This window comes from Merops nubicus, unplaced genomic scaffold (genome assembly GCF_000691845.1).
Source record: "Merops nubicus isolate BGI_N331 unplaced genomic scaffold, ASM69184v1 scaffold10269, whole genome shotgun sequence".
NCBI classification, from domain to species: Eukaryota; Metazoa; Chordata; class Aves; order Coraciiformes; family Meropidae; genus Merops; species Merops nubicus.
The window spans coordinates 14,485-33,140 of NW_008628991.1; the positions used below are offsets into that span (position 1 = coordinate 14,485).

The 18,656-nt window shown below is 45.9% G+C and overlaps 1 protein-coding gene across 1 annotated transcript in view; it reads left to right on the forward strand.

Moving 5' to 3' along the window:
• LOC103779230 (tau-tubulin kinase 1-like) overlaps nucleotides 1–16,776 on the forward strand; it is a 29,232-nt gene extending 12,456 nt beyond the window's left edge. Inside the window, exons 4-5 of the mRNA XM_008946854.1 lie at nucleotides 13,683–15,250; nucleotides 16,350–16,776. Coding sequence (XP_008945102.1) covers nucleotides 13,683–15,250; nucleotides 16,350–16,776 — 1,995 coding nt within the window. The remainder of the gene's footprint in view (nucleotides 1–13,682; nucleotides 15,251–16,349) is intronic.
• Nucleotides 16,777–18,656: the final 1,880 nt, after the last annotated feature.

The following is an 18,656-nucleotide window of genomic DNA, read 5'->3' on the forward strand; positions in this document are numbered from 1 at the left end:
AAGATGTAAGCAGAGAGGAGATCTTTTGTACTGGTGAGATCACTATTCAAAACATCAAAAAGGAGAAGTGATACAAGAATTGTTTGATTCTGTAAAACCTGCCTTGCAGAATGAGCTTAAAGAAATGCAATCTGTTGTTAAAGACAAAACTAAAAAGTGGCATGATTGCTGTTAGGAGTACTTGCCTGAAGAGAGCAAGATGGGGTTTTAACCTGCCAGGCAAAGATACGGGTCTAGGTGCTGGAAGATAAAGTAACAGAGGTGAAACTAGAAGTAAGACGCTCGTTTTAAAGACATAGGTCTTAAAACCAGCAGTCTACCACCTATGTAGGTAGTAATACATTATGATACCTAATAACACATGATTAAAAGACACTGAATTCTTCACTATTCAGATTCTGTAAGGTGGGATACTGTTTTCTAAACCAGTCCTGTTAAATGATCAAATCTGGGCTCTGTACCAAAATAATTGGACATGTTACTGTCACCTGAGTTCTATGGAAAGTTTTATTTCATGAACAATATGGCTTTTGCAATTTAATTCTGAAAAAAAATTAATTGGTGCTAATGGATGGAATCCTGATGTTACAGTACTATTCAAAGAGTGTTATAAAATAGCCAATTTGCAGATTTTTTAACATTTTCATCTAATGCTGTAATAATTACTTTTGAATCTACACGTTGATGAGGAACAGTTGGCAAACTAAAGAAATGTGAAAATAGCTCTTTTTATATATATGGAAATGTAATAAATTAATATTAAAACCATTTACAGTGCAATTCTAAAAAAAAAAATCTGTAAATTACATTTATATTGCATTTATTTATTGTGTTTCATTTATGACTGCAGTCATAAATGTAAATATGTCCAAAATGAGTTGTCCAGAAAAGAAAAGCAAGCTCAAAGGAAGTGACGAGCAGTCGTTTCCCATTGAGGTCTGTGCTTTCGTGATCAAGTAGGGGAACAGTAGTGTTGGTTCTCAAAGAGGTACCCTCCTACCTCCACCCCATCCCATTCAGCTCTTCTGGCCCTCTCCCTGTGCCAGTGTTCACGTGGCTGCATGGGCCTGCACAGGGAGAAGGAAAGTTCTGTTCAGCTTTGGTTCATTGTGCATGTGCACATCTGACAGTACTGGCAGACCAGGGTCAGCTGGGCAAAAAAGAACTGATGGAACACTGTTCATAAAAAAAGTGATCATGGGGCTGTAGGCTGAAAAGTTAATTGCCCTAGTTATTTTTCTTCTTATGTTTGATGAGGCTGCTTAAATTCTTCAGCTGGTGTAAGTCAGTGTAGATCAATACTAGTGAAATAAAATTTCCTGTCAGGATCAGACTCTTAGGCAAACTGTGTTCATTGGAAGGGTCCAAGAACAGGGTTTGCATCCTGAAAGAGATGTTCTCGTTCTCAGAATCCAAAATGGGAATTGAAATGAGGGTTTGCCACTCCTTTACAATACAGATCATCAGATACTAGCATCAGAAGGACAGGTAGCTAGGATCTCATGCTCTACTTCAGTGAGCAAATGCACATCTATTCTATATACACACAAAAGCCATCTTTGTATGTCTTGGTCTTTTGGCTCCTTTTACTTTCTTTCTGTGTGGAATGGGAGATGATTCCAATTTATCACTCTCTCCCCAGCCTCCTTCCCACAGGGAGAAGCTAATGAGATGTGATTTCTGTGAAAGTGTTACTCTAAGTGCTTGGGTTAAGCTAGCATGTATTGGGTAAATGTAGTTATGTCAGCATACATTCACTTCCAGTGGAGAAGGTTTTTGTGAGAGGAGGCTGACTGAAAATAAGCTATACTGACAAAGGTGCCATTTTGCAGCTGTCAGTGCATTAAGTTAGGAGCATCCTATTGATACACCCATGTTGACAAAGTCCCAGGTGTGAACCTGCCTTTATCCATCATTCCCATACTTTTCTGCCACTGTTGAGGGGCAGGTAAGTGGAAGAGTTACATTGCATCACCTCTTTGGCTGTTTAAAGTCTCATTTGTTACAGTGATGACAGAATGGAAGATAGAAGTGCCCTGTAAAGCAGCCGTGTTGGTGACAAAATCTTATCCCTATGCTACCTCTTCATGATGTAAAGTATCTTTTGCTCTTCCACTTCTCTTTGTTGTGGGCCTGAACCTGGGCATTGCAGTGTTCAAGGCTGCTGCAAGACTGTTGCTTTGAGAAGAACAAACTAGTTCAAAAGTTGTATTTGTTTGGCTTAGTGTCTTTGTGGTTCTCAGAGTCTTCCAGCCTGGCCTGATTTTTCCTTTACATGTATGACAGATGTCCCTGATTTTTCCTTTACTTCATCTCTTTTCCTGTAGTTCATGTGATGATTCTTTAAGGTTCCCCAAGGACAGAGGCAGATCATCCCACCTCTCAAATCCTGTATCACTTTTGAGGAGTGTACATGAAGCTGTTTTAGCTGCCTTTCAGTTACTAAGTACTCAGCTGAGTGTGAGGGTTTGAGCACACCTTCTCTTTTTCAGTGCTGGGAGGCAGCAGCTACCACCTGAGTTGTGAAGGATGTTGGCAGTTGCTACCTCCCTAGCCCAGGATGAAGAAGCTGTACTTGGACAGTTGGCCTCCCAGATAGATTGAGACAAGGCAGCTGACTCTAGGACTGGCTAACGTTCTCCTCCGGGATGTCACCCACTGTGCCATAAGCTGAGACACTGCTGCTCAGCTGCCACCCAGTTAGCTTACATCTAAATCTGAATCTGGATTCAAGAACAACAGTCAGCTGTAGCCCTGAGCTGTTGGTAGGCTTCATGTACAATGTGATGAGGAGGCAGAACCCTTTCATCTTCATCTTGCTGCTTGAGATGCTCTCTTAGACCTAGTTGCCTCTTCATTTCCTTTTGCCCATCTTGTCTCTTCCTCATATGACAGAACTCTTACTCCACCCACATTGCCAGTGGATGTCTCACTCCAAACATTCACCTGTCCCTATGGTTCACCTCCATTGGCATTTGTGGTGTCTCATCCTTCATATCCTTATTGTGTCCCTGGGCACCTGCACTGCCTCCTTCCTTTGCTGCTCCCAAGAATATGCAAGGCTTGCCTCCTGCACCACCTCATGGTGCGCCATACAGGCCGTGTAGCACTTTGATCAGCCTCTTGTCTTCCCTTCCTCTGAATTTCCTTGGAGGAAATAGTGAAAAAAGGCACATTTTGGTACTTGGAGCAGTCTTACCTCTCCATCCAGTCTGTGTGAGGAATAGAGATCATGTTATTTGAAGGCGTTTGGATTTCAAAGGTGATAATGGAAGATATCCTTCATTTTCAGGACAGTTTGATGAGTTTCAAGTCCTGGTGTCCTCAGGACTTAGCAAACTTCCCAAAATTATTCTGTAAATGAGCAGCTAAATTTAGAGAGCTGGTGATGCTCTTTCCCTTAAGACACAGCTCCCATTCTCCAGCCTGGGAGTTGGGAAGACAGGGGAATCCAAATTTCAGGCAGCCAGGACAGGGCAATTTTGAGTGCAACAGACCTGATACTTTGCATTAATTCTAAACTTTAACTCACTGGTGTATCCTCTCATTGCCTGTTTTACCTGAAAGTATCACAGAATGGTGGATTTTTACCTTAAGGATTGGTGTTCTTTACTTTGGCACATACAATGACAGTTCTTCCCTTACCTAGCCTGTGCCACTGGTATTTAGCCATCAGAGTATCTTGCTTCAAATTTGTTCTGTGATCCCATTTGGCAGCTAGGTCTCTCCAGCTGGTTCTGTACTAGTCAAACCAGGGTGTTACAAGAGAAGGCATCATGCTTTTAAGAACCAGTTAATCCTTTTTTTCTTTTTGAGGTGAATCATTTTTTAAGTTTGGGTTTTTTTTTCATATAGGGCTTCTGGAAAGAGGCCTATTGTTCCAAACTGATCAGCAATAATAAGCAAAGGTGTCCTCAGCAGCTCCCCTAGCCTGCTTACGAAGCAGAGAGGTTGAGTGACTCTTCAGTAGTTGGGCTGGGTTTCTTTTCCAAAGGTTACTCTAAAGCCAGTTAACATACACCTTCTTTTCTAACTCCTCTAGGCTGTGAGCACTTGAAGATCAGAAACAAAAAAAATGTCATTTGGGACATTTCTCTGCGTGCTTCAAACATTTCTTCCAAAGGCTTCACTTTGGAGTGTTTAACTACCTCATTTGTCTTTTGTCTCAGTAGCATTGCCAGGCTTTGGTACCATCTTTATCACTGGCTACACTGCCCCAAAGCGTACAGCCTCTTCTGAGAGACCTGATAATTTCCTTTGTAGTAGAAGCCTTCTGCAGTCAGATGGAAAACCAAGGCAAGCACCTCAGTTTAGCCTTTCCAGAATTTATTCAGAAACAATCCTAATAATCACAGTACTCGTACCTTCCTATGCCTTCCCCACACAAAAGGTCCCCAAGTGCTTCATTTTTCCTGTGAGTTCCTTCCCTGCTGTTTGGTATGTGGGACCACTGGAGGAAGTCAGCAGCAAATAAAGCCTTTTCAGAATAGGTCAGGATGAAGCCAGATGTGAGAGTTTGACTGCACAGAGAAAATTTCAGAAGGCAGAGTATTAATTTCATCATCTGGAAATTGTCAGGACTGTGGGTGGGACCTATACACCAAATACAACAGATATCACTGAGGCATTTCTTTGTCTGCAAGTCACCAGGAGCATCACTTGCTCTCTCATGTGAAAATGCACTATTTGAATCTGGTGCTGTGACCCTGTGTAAATAAATTAAGGCAAGAAAATATAAGCATTGCTAGTTTAGGCCTGCATTGTAAAATTGCTCAACAATAGGATGTACTGTGAGACTGAAGATCCGAAAGCATGGAAAGATGTGTTCAGCCTTTTTTGTGTTTTCTAATGTCCTTCCCTCTCACACCTCAGTCATTTAATTTTCCATGATGTCTATATGTGGAACTGTGAAGTGTTTGGCAGTGGCACAAGATTGTTCTTGAAAATGTAAGATTTTGTACAGCTAATCTGGAGGGATTGGTGACAGATACCCACTGTGTTTGTCCAGTGGGTCTAGCATCTCTTCCATAGGCCATGTGAAGTCTGATATCCAGTCACATTCATATTACAGCCACATAATATTGCATCAATGGCCTAATTTATTTTTATTGTAAACTGCTGGGTTTAGATGAATGACACATTTTATTAATGGTTATGAGGGGAGATTTCTCTGTGCTACTCTCAGAACTTTACCTGGAGCTGAGATCATTTTGCGGCTTTCACATTGAATAAGAAAGGGCTCTTTTTATCCCAATTATTCAGAAGAGAAGCTTTTATTTTTCGTTTTCTGTTTTTCCTTTGGTGACAAATGGGAAAGAACTATTTGAAGATAGCTATTGTGTATTTGTCTAGCTCTGCTTGGCAGTTACAGATGGGCTTCAAGAGGCTAGCTGAAGAAAATAAAACTGCATTTCCTCACAGACAAGGTCTAAAGCCTTAAACATCATGGATGATTTGCAAATCCCTGAACTCCTGTTAGTGTTTATATTGAATAAATTGTGCCAGATATTTCTCATCTGGAGATGCTTTTCTTCTTGACCTGCTTCCCCTGTAGTTGCCAGCCCTCCCCAAAGGAGATGACAGTTTCTGGAGAGGCTGACCAAAGTAAGCCAGATATGCTTCCCGATTTCGCTCTTGTTCCCAGGGTGGTGTTGGGATGCTTTTTTGCTGGAGCTTCCATTTCTGATTGTATGAATGTTTATGTGTTCATGACCCTTAAGTGGAGTGTGAATGGCCACACCAGTGGTCATGCCTTATAGAAGCATTTCTGTGCCAGTCATGGGCCACCTTGCACACATCCAAGTGCCCAAAAGGCTGTTACAAAGAACAAGTCTCAGTTACAGAAAGTAGCCTCGTGGTGTCTCGTGCAGATGACACACCTGGCTGCCTTTGATCTGATTTTGGCAACCTGGCCCAGCCCAGTTTTCTTAATTCAGTGTCTTGTAGAATCCCTCCATTTGCCCATCAGCTGGTGGCAGAGTATTCTGGAGACAGGAATGGTGCTGCCACTGAGGATGTAATTTATTAGTATGCAAACAACTATTTTGGGTAATGTCAAAACATTAAATAAAACATGTAAAGGCTCATCAGTGCAGTACTACCTTCCTTTTTGTTGCATTTTTATACAATGTGGTTTGTGTTTGGGTCACTATGACACACAGTTCTGTGGGACAGCACAAAGATTAATTTCTGGGAAATGTTTCTTATTTGATGTATTGCAACTCCTTTGTATTACACCTGCCATTGAAAAAATGATGTTACAATGAATGTACATTTTAAACAAGCTGCTAACCATGTAATCTGGGGATTGGAATTGATCCCCATTTTACATTTACTTGCATGTCTTCTAGTGTTTGAAAAGAAAATTGCTTTATGTTTGGAGGTTTTATTTTTTCATATGCAAAGTGTTTCAAGTCAGTTACCTCATCTAGTGCACTTGCCTCGTAAGAATCCCTAGGGCTTCCTCCAACAAGTTTCTCAGTTTCATTATGAGTGCAATTAATTCATCTGGCAACGTGAAACACAGTAATGGCAAATTTCCTCTGAACAAGTCAGATAAGGAGATTTCCATGGGACTCCTGCTGCTTCAGCTCGGTCCTTTCTGAAAAAAAGCCAGATCAGGTTCTTATTCAACATTACTGACTTCTGGTTATTTTTATGGCAAAAGAAGATGTTTGGCTTTCAGAATAATCCTCCTTCTGCTTTCTTGCTGCTATTAAGTTGCCTTTACAGTTAGGGACTAGAACAATTTTTGGATTATCATTTCCTCCCACTTTGCTCACCATTTCCTGAGTCTCTTACAAGTGATAAAAATGAGGTGATCCCCGTGTCTGCTCAGACAGAAGGCTCCACATGGACTCTTGCTGAGGACACTGGTGGATGCAGAAGTAGGAAGCTGAGTGGCAGGCATTCCACCTTTACAGAGCTATTGCTTCCATCCAAGATGCTAGGGAAACTGGCACAAACCTAACAACATATGAAAGCACAAATAGGGAGGAGGAGAGCACTTATCCAGCATAGGACAGGACTGTCCTATTCACCTTGGTAAAAAAACAAATGAAAAGAAAGGCTGTGGAGCGTTTGGTCGTAAGATGCTGGAAAGAAGAACATCTCTCTGACATTTATGGTGCTGATTCTTGGAACGTGGAGATCCTGCAAGCAAGTGTGGCAGCTCTAAGACCTGCTACTGTTACCTCATCTGATGCTGGTTTGAAGGAAAAGCTGCTTCAGAAACTAAGACTCTACGTTCTTTTCCATTCACTGTTGTCCATCCTGCCAGATCTCCCAGTCCTAAACAAGCTTAGTCTATGTTGGCAGAGGATAATGTCACTTCCAGGATATGCTAAGGTCCTGACAGTACCCAAATCAAAGCTGTTACAGGGAAGACCAGACTATGACTCTTGCTGTCTGTGTGCCATTTGCATCTCTCAGGACTAAGGCCTCTTCCCATTCCAAATGGAGCGACTAACATCATGTTGGGAACTTGATTTCTGCTTCTTGGACTTTCCAGCTCCCATGAAGAATCTCAGGGACCAGCATATCCTTCCTTTGCATTACCTTGTGTCACCTGTTAGACTTCTGTTGCTGCTAAGCAGGAGGGAGTCCAAACCATATTTTACCAATTGCTATTCAAGTAGGAGGTGAATGTGGGTTTCTGTAGTCAGTTCTACTGAGAGGAGACAGAAGCTGTAGCTAACCTGTTGTGCTTCCTCGTTTGCCTGAGGAACTGCATCTGCTGGGACTTGAGTTTGCCTGAAGCAGTGGATCTCAGGAAAGTCCCTCTCACACAGGTCTCCAGTGCTAGGAGGCACAGCAGAAGGGCTTCCTCAAGTTACCACAAGTCCTCACCGATTGCTAGGGACAGAAGATTTGAAGAAACTGGGGAAGTTCATCTCAGGGGGAGGGCAGCAGGGAGACAGAGGGGAAGCAGCCTGCTGTGACTTTAAAGGCAGTACTGAGTAGGGATCTGTTTGGAAGGACGTAGTTGACAAAAAGGATCCAAAGCTTGTTTTCCTTGAGTCTTTTTATTCTTCCTGTATCTAATCCCTTTAGAGCCTAAGGTTAACCCCTTTTTGTACTGCAATAACACTGTAATATATGCTTGCACTAATTCTTCTGGCACACCGAGCATGCAAGACCAATTTAAAGCTTTTTTCAGAAGAAAACCACTGTATTATTATGTATATAGGAATACTGAGAGAGAATTTGAATTCTGTCTCCTGTATAAAAGCATGCATTAATTACCTGTATGTAGACCATGCTGTAAATGCTGCAGAGTACTGTAAAATCCTACACTTGAAACTACAATGAACAGGCAATGTCATCAAAAACAAACAAAACAGAAGCTGTGCAATGGATTTTGTGCCTTTTTTAAATCCATGTATGTTAATCCAGACAATCGGAAAAAAAAAAAAAGAAGAAAAAAAAAAGCTTGTATACTACCAAAACCTTATTAAAGAATCAAAGGCAGCACCTTGGTGATGGCTGGTTTTTTTTTTTTTTTGCTTTCCTACTTTGTTTTTATACTCCCTTTGCTTTCCAGCTCTGGGAAGGTTCCCGTTTGCTCTCAGGTACATGGAACCACTGGGCAGGGAGATGAATGAGCTCTGGTAGAACAGTGAGAGTCTTAATTCCTGTTTACTAACATGATCACTGATTAAGACAGATCTGGGAATAGAAAACAGAGTTCTGTGACTGTGGGAGATGGGTTTCATGTACTTTGGGAAGGCCACACTATGAGTTCAATGTATGTAAATTTAGGCTAGTACTAGGTTTTCTGACTTGACCCCAGTCACGTCACAGCAGCAGCTTACAACTAGCCCAAACTTTCCTAAGTTTTTTAGAACTCTGCCTTGATGGTTACCAGCATCCAAACTGGTGAAACTTAAGCTGGTACAACATATGAAACAGTTTATCCCATTTTGGTTTCTTGCATTGGGCATCTTCCTTTGGCTGGCAGCATGGTGTCCGTAGCATGGGTGGGTGGCTGTCTCCTGTCAGACATTTCACAAGGTGTTTAAGAACATCTGGTAAACTTCCAGCCCTTCCAGTCACCAAAACCCTGGGGAGATGGATGCAAAATTGTGGCTGTCCTGCAAGTAATTTACTCCTGCCAGGGCTACTCAGTGGATCCAGCCACACTTACCTTTCATCACGACTCCTGTTGGAAAGCAGTCTCTGCTGCAGAGCAGCTGATAGTTCAACCCCCACTGCTGCTGGTCTGTCTGGGATCGGGTCGGAAGGGGAAACGGGGATAGACCCTGTCTGCTTTGTTGTGAAGTGCAGTTACTGCTTCAGTGCTTTTCTGAAAGCGGGGGGAAGGGGAGGCTGCATCAGTCAGGACAAGCAAAGGGAACTTTCCTCCTTGCAGGAGAAGCAAGAAGCAAGCAAACAAGACCCCAGCACCTCAAAGGCCGAGAGCAGTTTGTGCAGGCAGGAGACCGTCTGGGTGGAGAAGCTAGGATGAGGCTGAGGGCTCTGACACTTACGTGGTTGCACATCACGTGAGTCCCGTTTTCCTCCTAGGAGTCATATGGAGGGTCAAGATTCTTCTGAGTCTGCCTCTAGCAGGATCCAAAGGCCATCTGCTTCTTGACGACTGCCTTAAAGTGTGTTTTGTTTTGCCTTTGTAAGGCTGTTGCTGTGTGGCAGATGTGTGCATCTGTCAGATGCTGCATAAGGATGCTCTGGTGCCATAGTGGTAACCATGGTCTGAGACGCGGTTTAGAGCCTCGTCTGAATCAGAACAGTAGGCAGAAGAGTTGTGGCATTTCCTGGGTTTATGTTAGGGAAATACTGTGGGGTTTCTTTTCCTGAACCTTGTGGCTTGTTGATTGGTTGGTTAGTGTTAGGGTTTTCCTTTCACAAATTACTGCATTTAAAATGTTGGTTTTAAACCAAGAGGTAAGAGATTTAAAAAAATATAAATCCCAAATTCTGTAGTTTAAGGGAAAATTAATTAGGCTTACACAGAAAACTGTTCCCTTTCCCCCAGGCTGGTGCAGAGCTGCTTTTCTGGTGGACACTAGGCCTGCTTTGTGCCATGCCACAGACTGGTCTGCTGCAGGGGCACAGGCATAGGCAAGCTGTAGAGTTTTTTCTCTATGTCCTGCTGAGCGGTGAGATCACCAGAAAGCCATATAGGCAGAGCAGGTACTAACATCGCTCTTGATTGCTGTAGGGACCTGGGCAGAGTGTGCAAGACTTGGCACAGGGCAGCACCTATATTAGCATGCTAACAGACTGGATGCCAGGACAGCTCCTGAACCCACCAGCTCGAGTCTGGCTCATGCTGCTGTCTGAGGACACGTCTGGCTATATTCCTGGTTACAAGGCGACGTGGAAACTTTCAATGCCTTGTTGCCAACTTGCTTTAGAAAGGTGGAGACTGCAACTTTGCTGATTTTTGCAGTATTTGCAGCGTCATTGGGATGTAGGAACATTGCTGCTGCTCATATTGGGTGATATAAGTCTTTTCTGGGCGTGCCCCACCTGCTAATTTGAAACCTTAACAAGTTTACAGGAAAGACAACCCCCTAGACTCCACTTAGCTGTTCATGAGTGCAGGGGCAGAGATGGACTTGAAGGGGCTAATTTCTGCCTCTGCCAAATATGAACGGGTAGATCTTTTTCTCTCCTAACTCCCCTTCCTGTCTATATTCTAACTCTGGCCTCTGTGCAAATCAGGGATGTTCGTTGCCTTCCAAATACATATTGTCACCCAAAGTAATTATTAGCCAAATGGAATTAAAATGCAGTCCAGTTTTATGGAGTAACAGAGTGCTGAAGAGGTGAAGTGAGCAGACTTTGTGGGGAGCACACGCTCAGAAACACAGACTGCTGTGCGTGTTCCTGGAGAATGGGCTGCCAGAGTCAAAAGAGAGTTAGGAGTGGGGATCAGAGCCCAGGCAAGGGAAAAATTGGTTCTCTGCCCAAGGACAGGCAGTGTGTCTTCTGAGAAAGCGAGGCACACAGAGAGAGGTCAGAGCTTGCTGGAGGTAAAGAAAGTCCTTTTGACTTAGACTGGGTCAGCTCCAGTGTAGCTCTGCTCACTCCTGATCTTGGTAGCTGTTTAAAATGGGGTGGCTGCACAGCATAGTTTCTGCTCAGAGTGGAGTGAGCCTAGCAGAGGGCCAACAAGATGATTAGGAACGAGAAACATATGACATGAGCAGAGGCTGAGGGAGAGAGGTTTGTTCTGCCTTCAAAAGAAAAGGGTTGCCGTGGGATCTTATTTCTTCCTTGAACTTCCCAATGAAAGGATGATGCCAGACTCTTCTCCGAGATGCACAGTGAAGGATGAGATGTGATGGACACAGGCTGCATGAAAGGACAATTAGATAGAGGGATTAGATATAAAGAAAACCTTTTTCACCATGAAGAGCCTCAAAACACTAAGACAGGATCCCAAAAAAGTTGTAGGATCTCCATCCTTAGAAATACTCAAAACAGCTGGACAGGGCCTGGAGCAGCCAGCTCTGAGTTGATCTTGCTTTGAGGAGTGGTTGTAGCAGAGACCTCCAGAGATTCATTCCTTACACCTTTGTTATTCTACAATTTTAAGACACAGGCTAAGCCTCTCCACTCCTCATGTTCTGATGTCTTCCCACAGTTCCTCTCCATTAGTATAGTGGAGCAGAAAAGTTCTTCTCCAGCCTTTGGGGAATAGTCCTAGAACAGCTGAGTGTGCTATAGTAGAAAAGACACATGATGACTGTCAAGAGAGGACACAAGCTTCTCTAGTGAAGGGTTTGATCTGGGAACCTGCTTGCAGCTAGTTACTGACCACATTAACTCAACAGCAAAGAGAATCTCAGACTGATGACCTAGGACTGTCTTCCTTAACAGCTTCAGGTGATGGTAGTGATGAAGGTAAGAAAATATGTGTTAAAATGACTTTTGACCGAGGAGACATTTCAACTAAGTTTCCTTTAGTTGGCTTTGTAGGCAACTTCTCTCCTTCATATTTTTTGGAATATTTATGCTCTTTGGATTTTCTCCACGGTGCATTTACAGTGCCAAAACCACCACAGCCTCAGGCTGCTTTAAGGAATGCATTCTGGCAATTTTGGAGTACTGCACGCAACAAGATAAGCAGTCCAAATGACCCAAAGGTAGGTAGAAGCCAAGCAATCACTGCTGTGCTCAGAGTGCAGTGTCCATGCAGGGAAATAGAAAATACATGGGGAAGATGAAAGACAGAGAGGGAGTCCATTTGCTAAACACGGCAAGGAATTCATACAGCCAGAGGTGGAAGCACGTGGACCTGAGAAAGGTACCTACAGCACAACCCAATGGCAGCAGGGGGAGACCAGAGCAGAAGAAGAACCATTATTTGTATTACAGCAATGCCATGCTGTCCAGCTCTGTGTTACACCTTATTGCTTAGTACAGTCTCCTCTCAGAAAAATTTCTGATGTCTTGCAAGGGAAAAGCTATTGAGGGCTTTCCCCACCCAGAGACAGAAAGATCTGTTTCCATAGCCAGGTAGATGTTGGCAGCTCTGTAGCCCATGTACTTAAATGGGTGCTTGTTTAGTTGTGTAGCCTAAATATCCTCTGACAGGGTCAAATACTGCTTGAGAACACAGATGTTTGGAGCCCTTCTGTTCGTGATTAGGACTTTTCAAGGGTAACATGACACAGTATTGATTGCCTGAGTTTATGGAGAGGCTCTCATTTTCCAGCCCTCTTAACAGAAGGTTGACGTAAATAGTTTTGTTAAAATCCATTTTGTGGAGTGGTGCTGCTGTGGTTTTCATTTACAACCATTTGTTAATTAGGCCCCACTTCAATGGGCATTTCCTATTTTTCCTGTTCTTTTTGCCCTTCCTTCTTGTTTGGCCAAGGGTGTGCCTGTGTGTGTGAGCTGCTGGTTTTCCGTCAGCATTATTTGCAATCATTTCACAGCCTGCTCCTGGTGCTTACAGGCAATTTCTTAGCCACGGACTGCTGCTTGAGGAACACTGCCTCCACCAACTGTCCTGTCCTCCCATTGCTTTTCATGTTTGGACGCCTCAGTGTCTGATAAAAATACTTTTTATGTCAGCTTTCATGCCTTGCTGATCATTTCAGTGAAAGCAGAAGCCTTCAGAAGACAGAACTGGGAGTTGCTGAAGAGACTTGGGTGCAGAAGGGAGGGACAAATAGCACAGAAGAACACAGGAGCACTACCAGAGTTGCTGCCCCAGGGACAAAGGTGGATGGTATTGGAAAGTTATCAGGAAACTTATCTGGCCCAGAGAGGCCCCTTGATCTTACTGGGCCCTGGGCATAAAAGAGAATTGCTGAATGGTTCCAGTAACGATGGACTGAATATGTAAATTCATAAATGCCAAACTAAATATATAAATACTGAAGAAGATTGGGAAATGTTAAAAAATCCCAAGGAACTGCTTGCAAACAGCTCTTCAAGGTCCATGTTAAACACTGCCTACAAAGGAACATCTTTGGCACATTTTTTTGCCTTCATTGATAAATACCTGTGAATCTCACCTTTCTAAGGTTTGTACAGATTGGGTGATCACTTCCTAGGTGTGTATTTTGGAAGCACAATGGACCAGGTGCTTTCCACTGATGCTTCCCACTGCTGTTGTTCCTAATGTCTTGTGTGTCGATGCTATGTCTGAATACTAACCCTTTGCTTTTGTCACATCTCTCTTCTTGCAGGCGTATATGTTGAAGTCCTTTGAAATGAATGGTCTGCCCAAGGCGGTGCCTTTAAGTTTGCCTTACCAAGACTTCAGAAAAGATGTGTCAGACTACTGGGAAAAGCCTAAGGTGTCCCAGCGGATAAAGAGAGTGGATTTCTCAAATATTGTCTTGACTGCTCCTTGCAAACCTCTGGAACCTTATCTGGAAATTAATGGAAAGGAGGAGGAAGAAGAAGACGACGAGGAAGAAGATGAGGAAGAGGAGGAGGCAGAAGAGGAAGGGGATGAGATTGATATGCACAGTGGTTCCAGCAGTGACCTAAGTCAAAAAAGCACAGAGCACAGCCAGGAGTGCGCACCATCCACGCTCCTGGCTGACGACCAGAAGGGATCCAAAGGTCGAGCGTCCACTGCTGATGGGGACCTGGAGCTGGAGGAAGGCTCAAAAACACTAGTACTGTTTTCACCAGGTGATCTGAAAAAATCTCCGGTGACCACAGATTTGGCTCCAGAAGTTGATCTGGGCACCCTTGCTGCACTGACACCTCAGAGCGAGCGGCCACAGCCTATGGGCAGCCAACTGGATGTATCCGAGCCAGGAACCCTGTCCTCAGTCCTTAAATCTGAACCAAAGCCTCCCATGGCAGTGGCTACAGCTTCCTCCCCCTTTACCAAAGTTGAGCGCACGTTTGTTCACATTGCTGAAAAGACCCACTTAAATGTCATGTCTTCCAGCGGCCAGCTGATGAGGCATGAAGAATACTGTCCCCCAGGCCAGTTTGAGGAGGTCATCATCAAAGAAGAGCTGGAGGACAACCTGGTGCTGGTAGAGAACGGGAGCATACACTCGGGGCTAGAAGGGGCAGAGACGGAGAGCTGCGCACTTTCGGCTAATCCCATTGAAACCACCCCAGAGACAGTGGGGGAGCAGCTGCCCCTTCCCAACGGCACAGGAAAGCCACCCGAGGACAAGCCGGAGCTTTCCGACCAAGTGGCCTTCTCACTGGATTTGGAAGAGCCTGGCAAGGTGGTTACAAGAGAGCCTGGCCTCGAGAAATTGGCATCAGTAGCGGCTCACCTTAAGCGAGCAGAGACCCTCAGCACGCCCCAGCAGGGCCCCAGGAGACCGCTGGGCCCCAGGTATAGAAGCCGGATACCCATTTTGTTCTCTGAGGAGGACACCGGCTCAGATCTTTCCACTTCACTCTCAACCAAAGAGAGGCTTTATAAGAGGGCAAAGCAACCTGACTTGGCTCGCCTGGTAATGGAGAAGAGGCAAAATCGCCTCCTTCGGCTGGCTTCGGGGGCCTCCTCCTCGGCCTCCTCCAGCGACGAGAGGCGACGGGCCTCAGAAACCCTGTCGGCCACCGGTTCCGAGGAAGACACCCACGACTCTGATGACTCCATCCCAAGGAAGGCGGGGAAGGAGAAGGCTGCCCTCCTGGGGAAAGAAGAGAGACCCATAAGCACAAAAAGCAGAATTCCTCGGCCCATCACACCGGTAAAAACACTGCTAGAGGTGGCGAAGTCTGAGAGCTCCGTGGCTGTCACTATGGCGGTGCTGTGGAGCTCCCCACAGGATGCGGCTGCTGCCTACAGGTAAGACCAAAACGGTGAGGAATGCAAAATGTTGGGCTTGTTAAGGAGGCACGGCCAGGGCTTTGCTCACCTCCAAAGCTTCACCCTTCAGCTGGCTTGAACGCACTGTTTCCTGCAGTTGTTTCAGCTCACTGGTGTGTGAAATCCCAATCTCTCTTGTCTTCTTTGGCTCAGTGTGGGCAAAGGGCCAAGCTCCTCTTGACTTGCCCTGGCTTTGAGGCCTTCCTCCCTTCTCTTTGATTTCCCTATAATCTTGCTAATCGCAGATTCCTTCAGCATTGAGCTCTCAGTTTTTGCAGCATGCCCAGCATACCTGTGACTCTGCAGGGAGACCTGGCCTGGCTATCACGATTAGAGCTGCGAGGGCTGTGAGGTTGCCAGTTGTGATTGCCTCAGAAGATGACCATCATGCAAAGAGCTGGAGAGAGGGAGGTGCACACGCATGGGCCTTGGCAGTGAGATGGAACAGCATGGGCCATCTCTGTGGGGTCTGAATTCCCTGCACATCCCTATGCCTTGATTTTTTTGGAGGCACCTGACTCTGTCAAGTAAGCACAGAGAATGTAAGTGGAGATGGACCTTTTGAATTCACCAGTATTTGGCTTTTCTTCCTGCCTTGGGGCTGGAAGTCCAGCCCAGGAGCAGAGCTGCTGCTGTGGCTCGGCTGCAGGTCCAGCAAACTTTGCGCTTTAAGAGATGTGGGGTGAAAGGAGGGGACCCCTGTGAATTGATTTATCTTCCAGCACAGTTACCATCAGAGGCCAACTGTTGCAATCCAGCTCATGCCCAGACTCCATCTCCCACCTTGACAGAGGTTGGTGCATTTTAAGAACAGTCTCACATATGTGCTATCAGCCAAACCATGTCTGTGCGTTGTCCCAGAGGGTGCTGGAGGACCTGAGCAAACAGGAGTTAAGAGCACTGAGAGTTGCAGGGTGGTGTTCCAACCAGTGCCGCATCTTGTTTACTGCGTAGCTCTGGTCATCCTGGTGCTGGAAACTCCTTGTAATTGCCCGGCAGCATTCATGTCAGACCTGGCAGGAGCCCAGAGCCCCTTGCAGAAATTCCTTTTTGTCCTCCCTCTTCTTTCCTCCTGCAGGCTTCAGGCACAGAGACCAGCTGGAAGTGTCCCAAATGAGTGCCGAGCAACACAAATACAAAGTCGACTTTCTCCTTCACCAAGCTCTACTTCTTTTCCTCCACGGAGCAGCTCAAGGAGGTCCAGTTGTGTATCCCCTCGGAGCCCTGTCCTTCCTTCAAGAAACCCCAGTGCTTCCCCCAGAAGCCAGCTGCCACCTCGGAGGGAAAGCCCTTCTCCCTGCCGACAGCATAAGCCAGGGACTGCTCTTCAGCGAGTTCCTCCTTCCCCCCGACCTCAGCCCCCAGCTCAGGCCCTGGGGCCAGCAGGAGATTCCCTGCCCTCTCCTGGCGTGGCCAAAAAAGGTCAAAGAGGAAAAACCCAGACTCAGAGTCCAGCAACCAAAGGAAAGCAGGTGTCCCTGGAAAGTAAGGCAGCTGCCAGATAATGATCCTCTTCTGCAGCCCGGCAGACTGGGTAACTTCTGCGTATAGTATACACTTGAGATGCTGCAGCACAGCCTTCCATGCTGGACCCACGAGCGTATAGCAGTAGCTGTACTTCAGTGCTTCACTCACTCTCACCGGACACCATCGCGATCAGCTCCCACGGGCCCGAGAGCCTCTGAGCCACGGAGCCTTCTTCAGGGGAGACGCCCGCCCGCAGCCCACGCTTGCCAATGCACAGCACCAAGCAGCGCCCCAGGCAGCCTGCCTTGCGCCCGAGCCCCCTCCCTCCCCGGCACTCCCCCCTCTGTTAGCAATGCCCGTCGCCAACACCGCCTCTGGCTTTGGAAGGAGGAGTGGAGGTGACAGAGCAAGGCCTGCTGAAGAGGAAGGCTCCTGTCCTGCAGGCAGCTCCCTCCTACCACCATCTACCAGCTGCCACCATCTACCCAAGTGGCTCACCTCCTGCCACCTCTGTTAGCAAGGGATTGTCACCAGCTTGGCCGACAGGGATGGATGTGGCCTTGTGTGCCGAGATAAGAGAGGGGGCAGGGCAGAGGGAGCTCTTCTTTCCAGAGGTGCTTCTGCAGGTGGGAATAGGAGACAGGAGGTCTTGCTGGATGCTCCTACCTGCTCCAATGTGTCCCACAGAGGAGGTCTTCTGGCATTGCTGCTCAGTGACGGTGCAGCTGTTTCAGCAGATGCCTGCATGGTGTATGGAGAGATGGAAGTGGGGGTGTATTGGCAGCTTGCTGGGAAATGAAGAACACTTGCTAGCTGATTTAGAAGGGAGCACACTGCAGCCGCTTCTGTCTCTAATACCAAACTGTGAGTTGTGGAGACCACATCTCCCAGCGTGGGTGGTTCCTTTCAAGCTGAGCGTGGTTGGTGCCACAGACCCACAGTCCGCCAAACACCGCTCCGTCCTGAAGATGTGAACCTTCACTGGATGCCTTCAGCTTGGGTGCCCCTTGCACCTAAATCCCTTGTGCTTTATTGTCACGCTCTTGGTGTTTGTGAATTTCGGCCCTGTGGTTGAAAGTTCTCCTACATGGCAGGGTGGGAAATTATTATCCTGTAGTATGCTCAAAAGCTGCTGTTTTGTGAGGAGTGGTTTGCTGGCACGCCGTGGGTACCATATACACTTCCTAGAGTACAGTGGTCTGAGTTGCAGTGGTCAGGTTTGTGTCTTTCTCTTCCTGGGTGCTCAGCTTCTCCACAGGTTGCATGAGAATTTACAACGCAAACGTAAAAGCAAGGGCTGTGCTCTTCAAGTAACATTGTCAGAGCAGAAGCTTAGTGCTCAGCTAGAGCGAAATCAACCACCTTTTTAGCCCCCAGACTAATTAGGAAGGTTTGAAAATGAAAAGTCAAGAGGACTGATACCTGTCTGAGCTTGATGAAGTCTTGAAGTCACAAAATTTTGTAGTCACAAACTATGTCACAAACTTTGTAGTCACAAAATTGTCCCAGCACCTCACAGGGAGAAACACTCCAGACCCAAATACTTCAGGCTTCACACTGCTCTCCTGACTGAAAGAGGCTTTGCATGAGGCAGAACAAAAATATGGCTGCCCTGTACAACCATCCCTGCAGCTGCACCTTAGCTGCAAATATTTACTATTTGCAGACAACAAAGGTTGGCAGAGGAATCTGGACAGTAATAACCTTGACTTATTTGAACATAGACACAGTCACACTGATGGCCGTTAAGTCTGAGGAATCCTGAAGTTGTTCACATCTACAGGAACTGTCCTGGAAAGGAGCATGAGAGCTGTGATGGGGTAGTTGGGTGAACGGTGTACTACTTGGACATCTGAACAGGGAAATGTCTAGAAATAGGTGACAGGAATTAACTCTTTATACAACAGTCTTAGTGTTG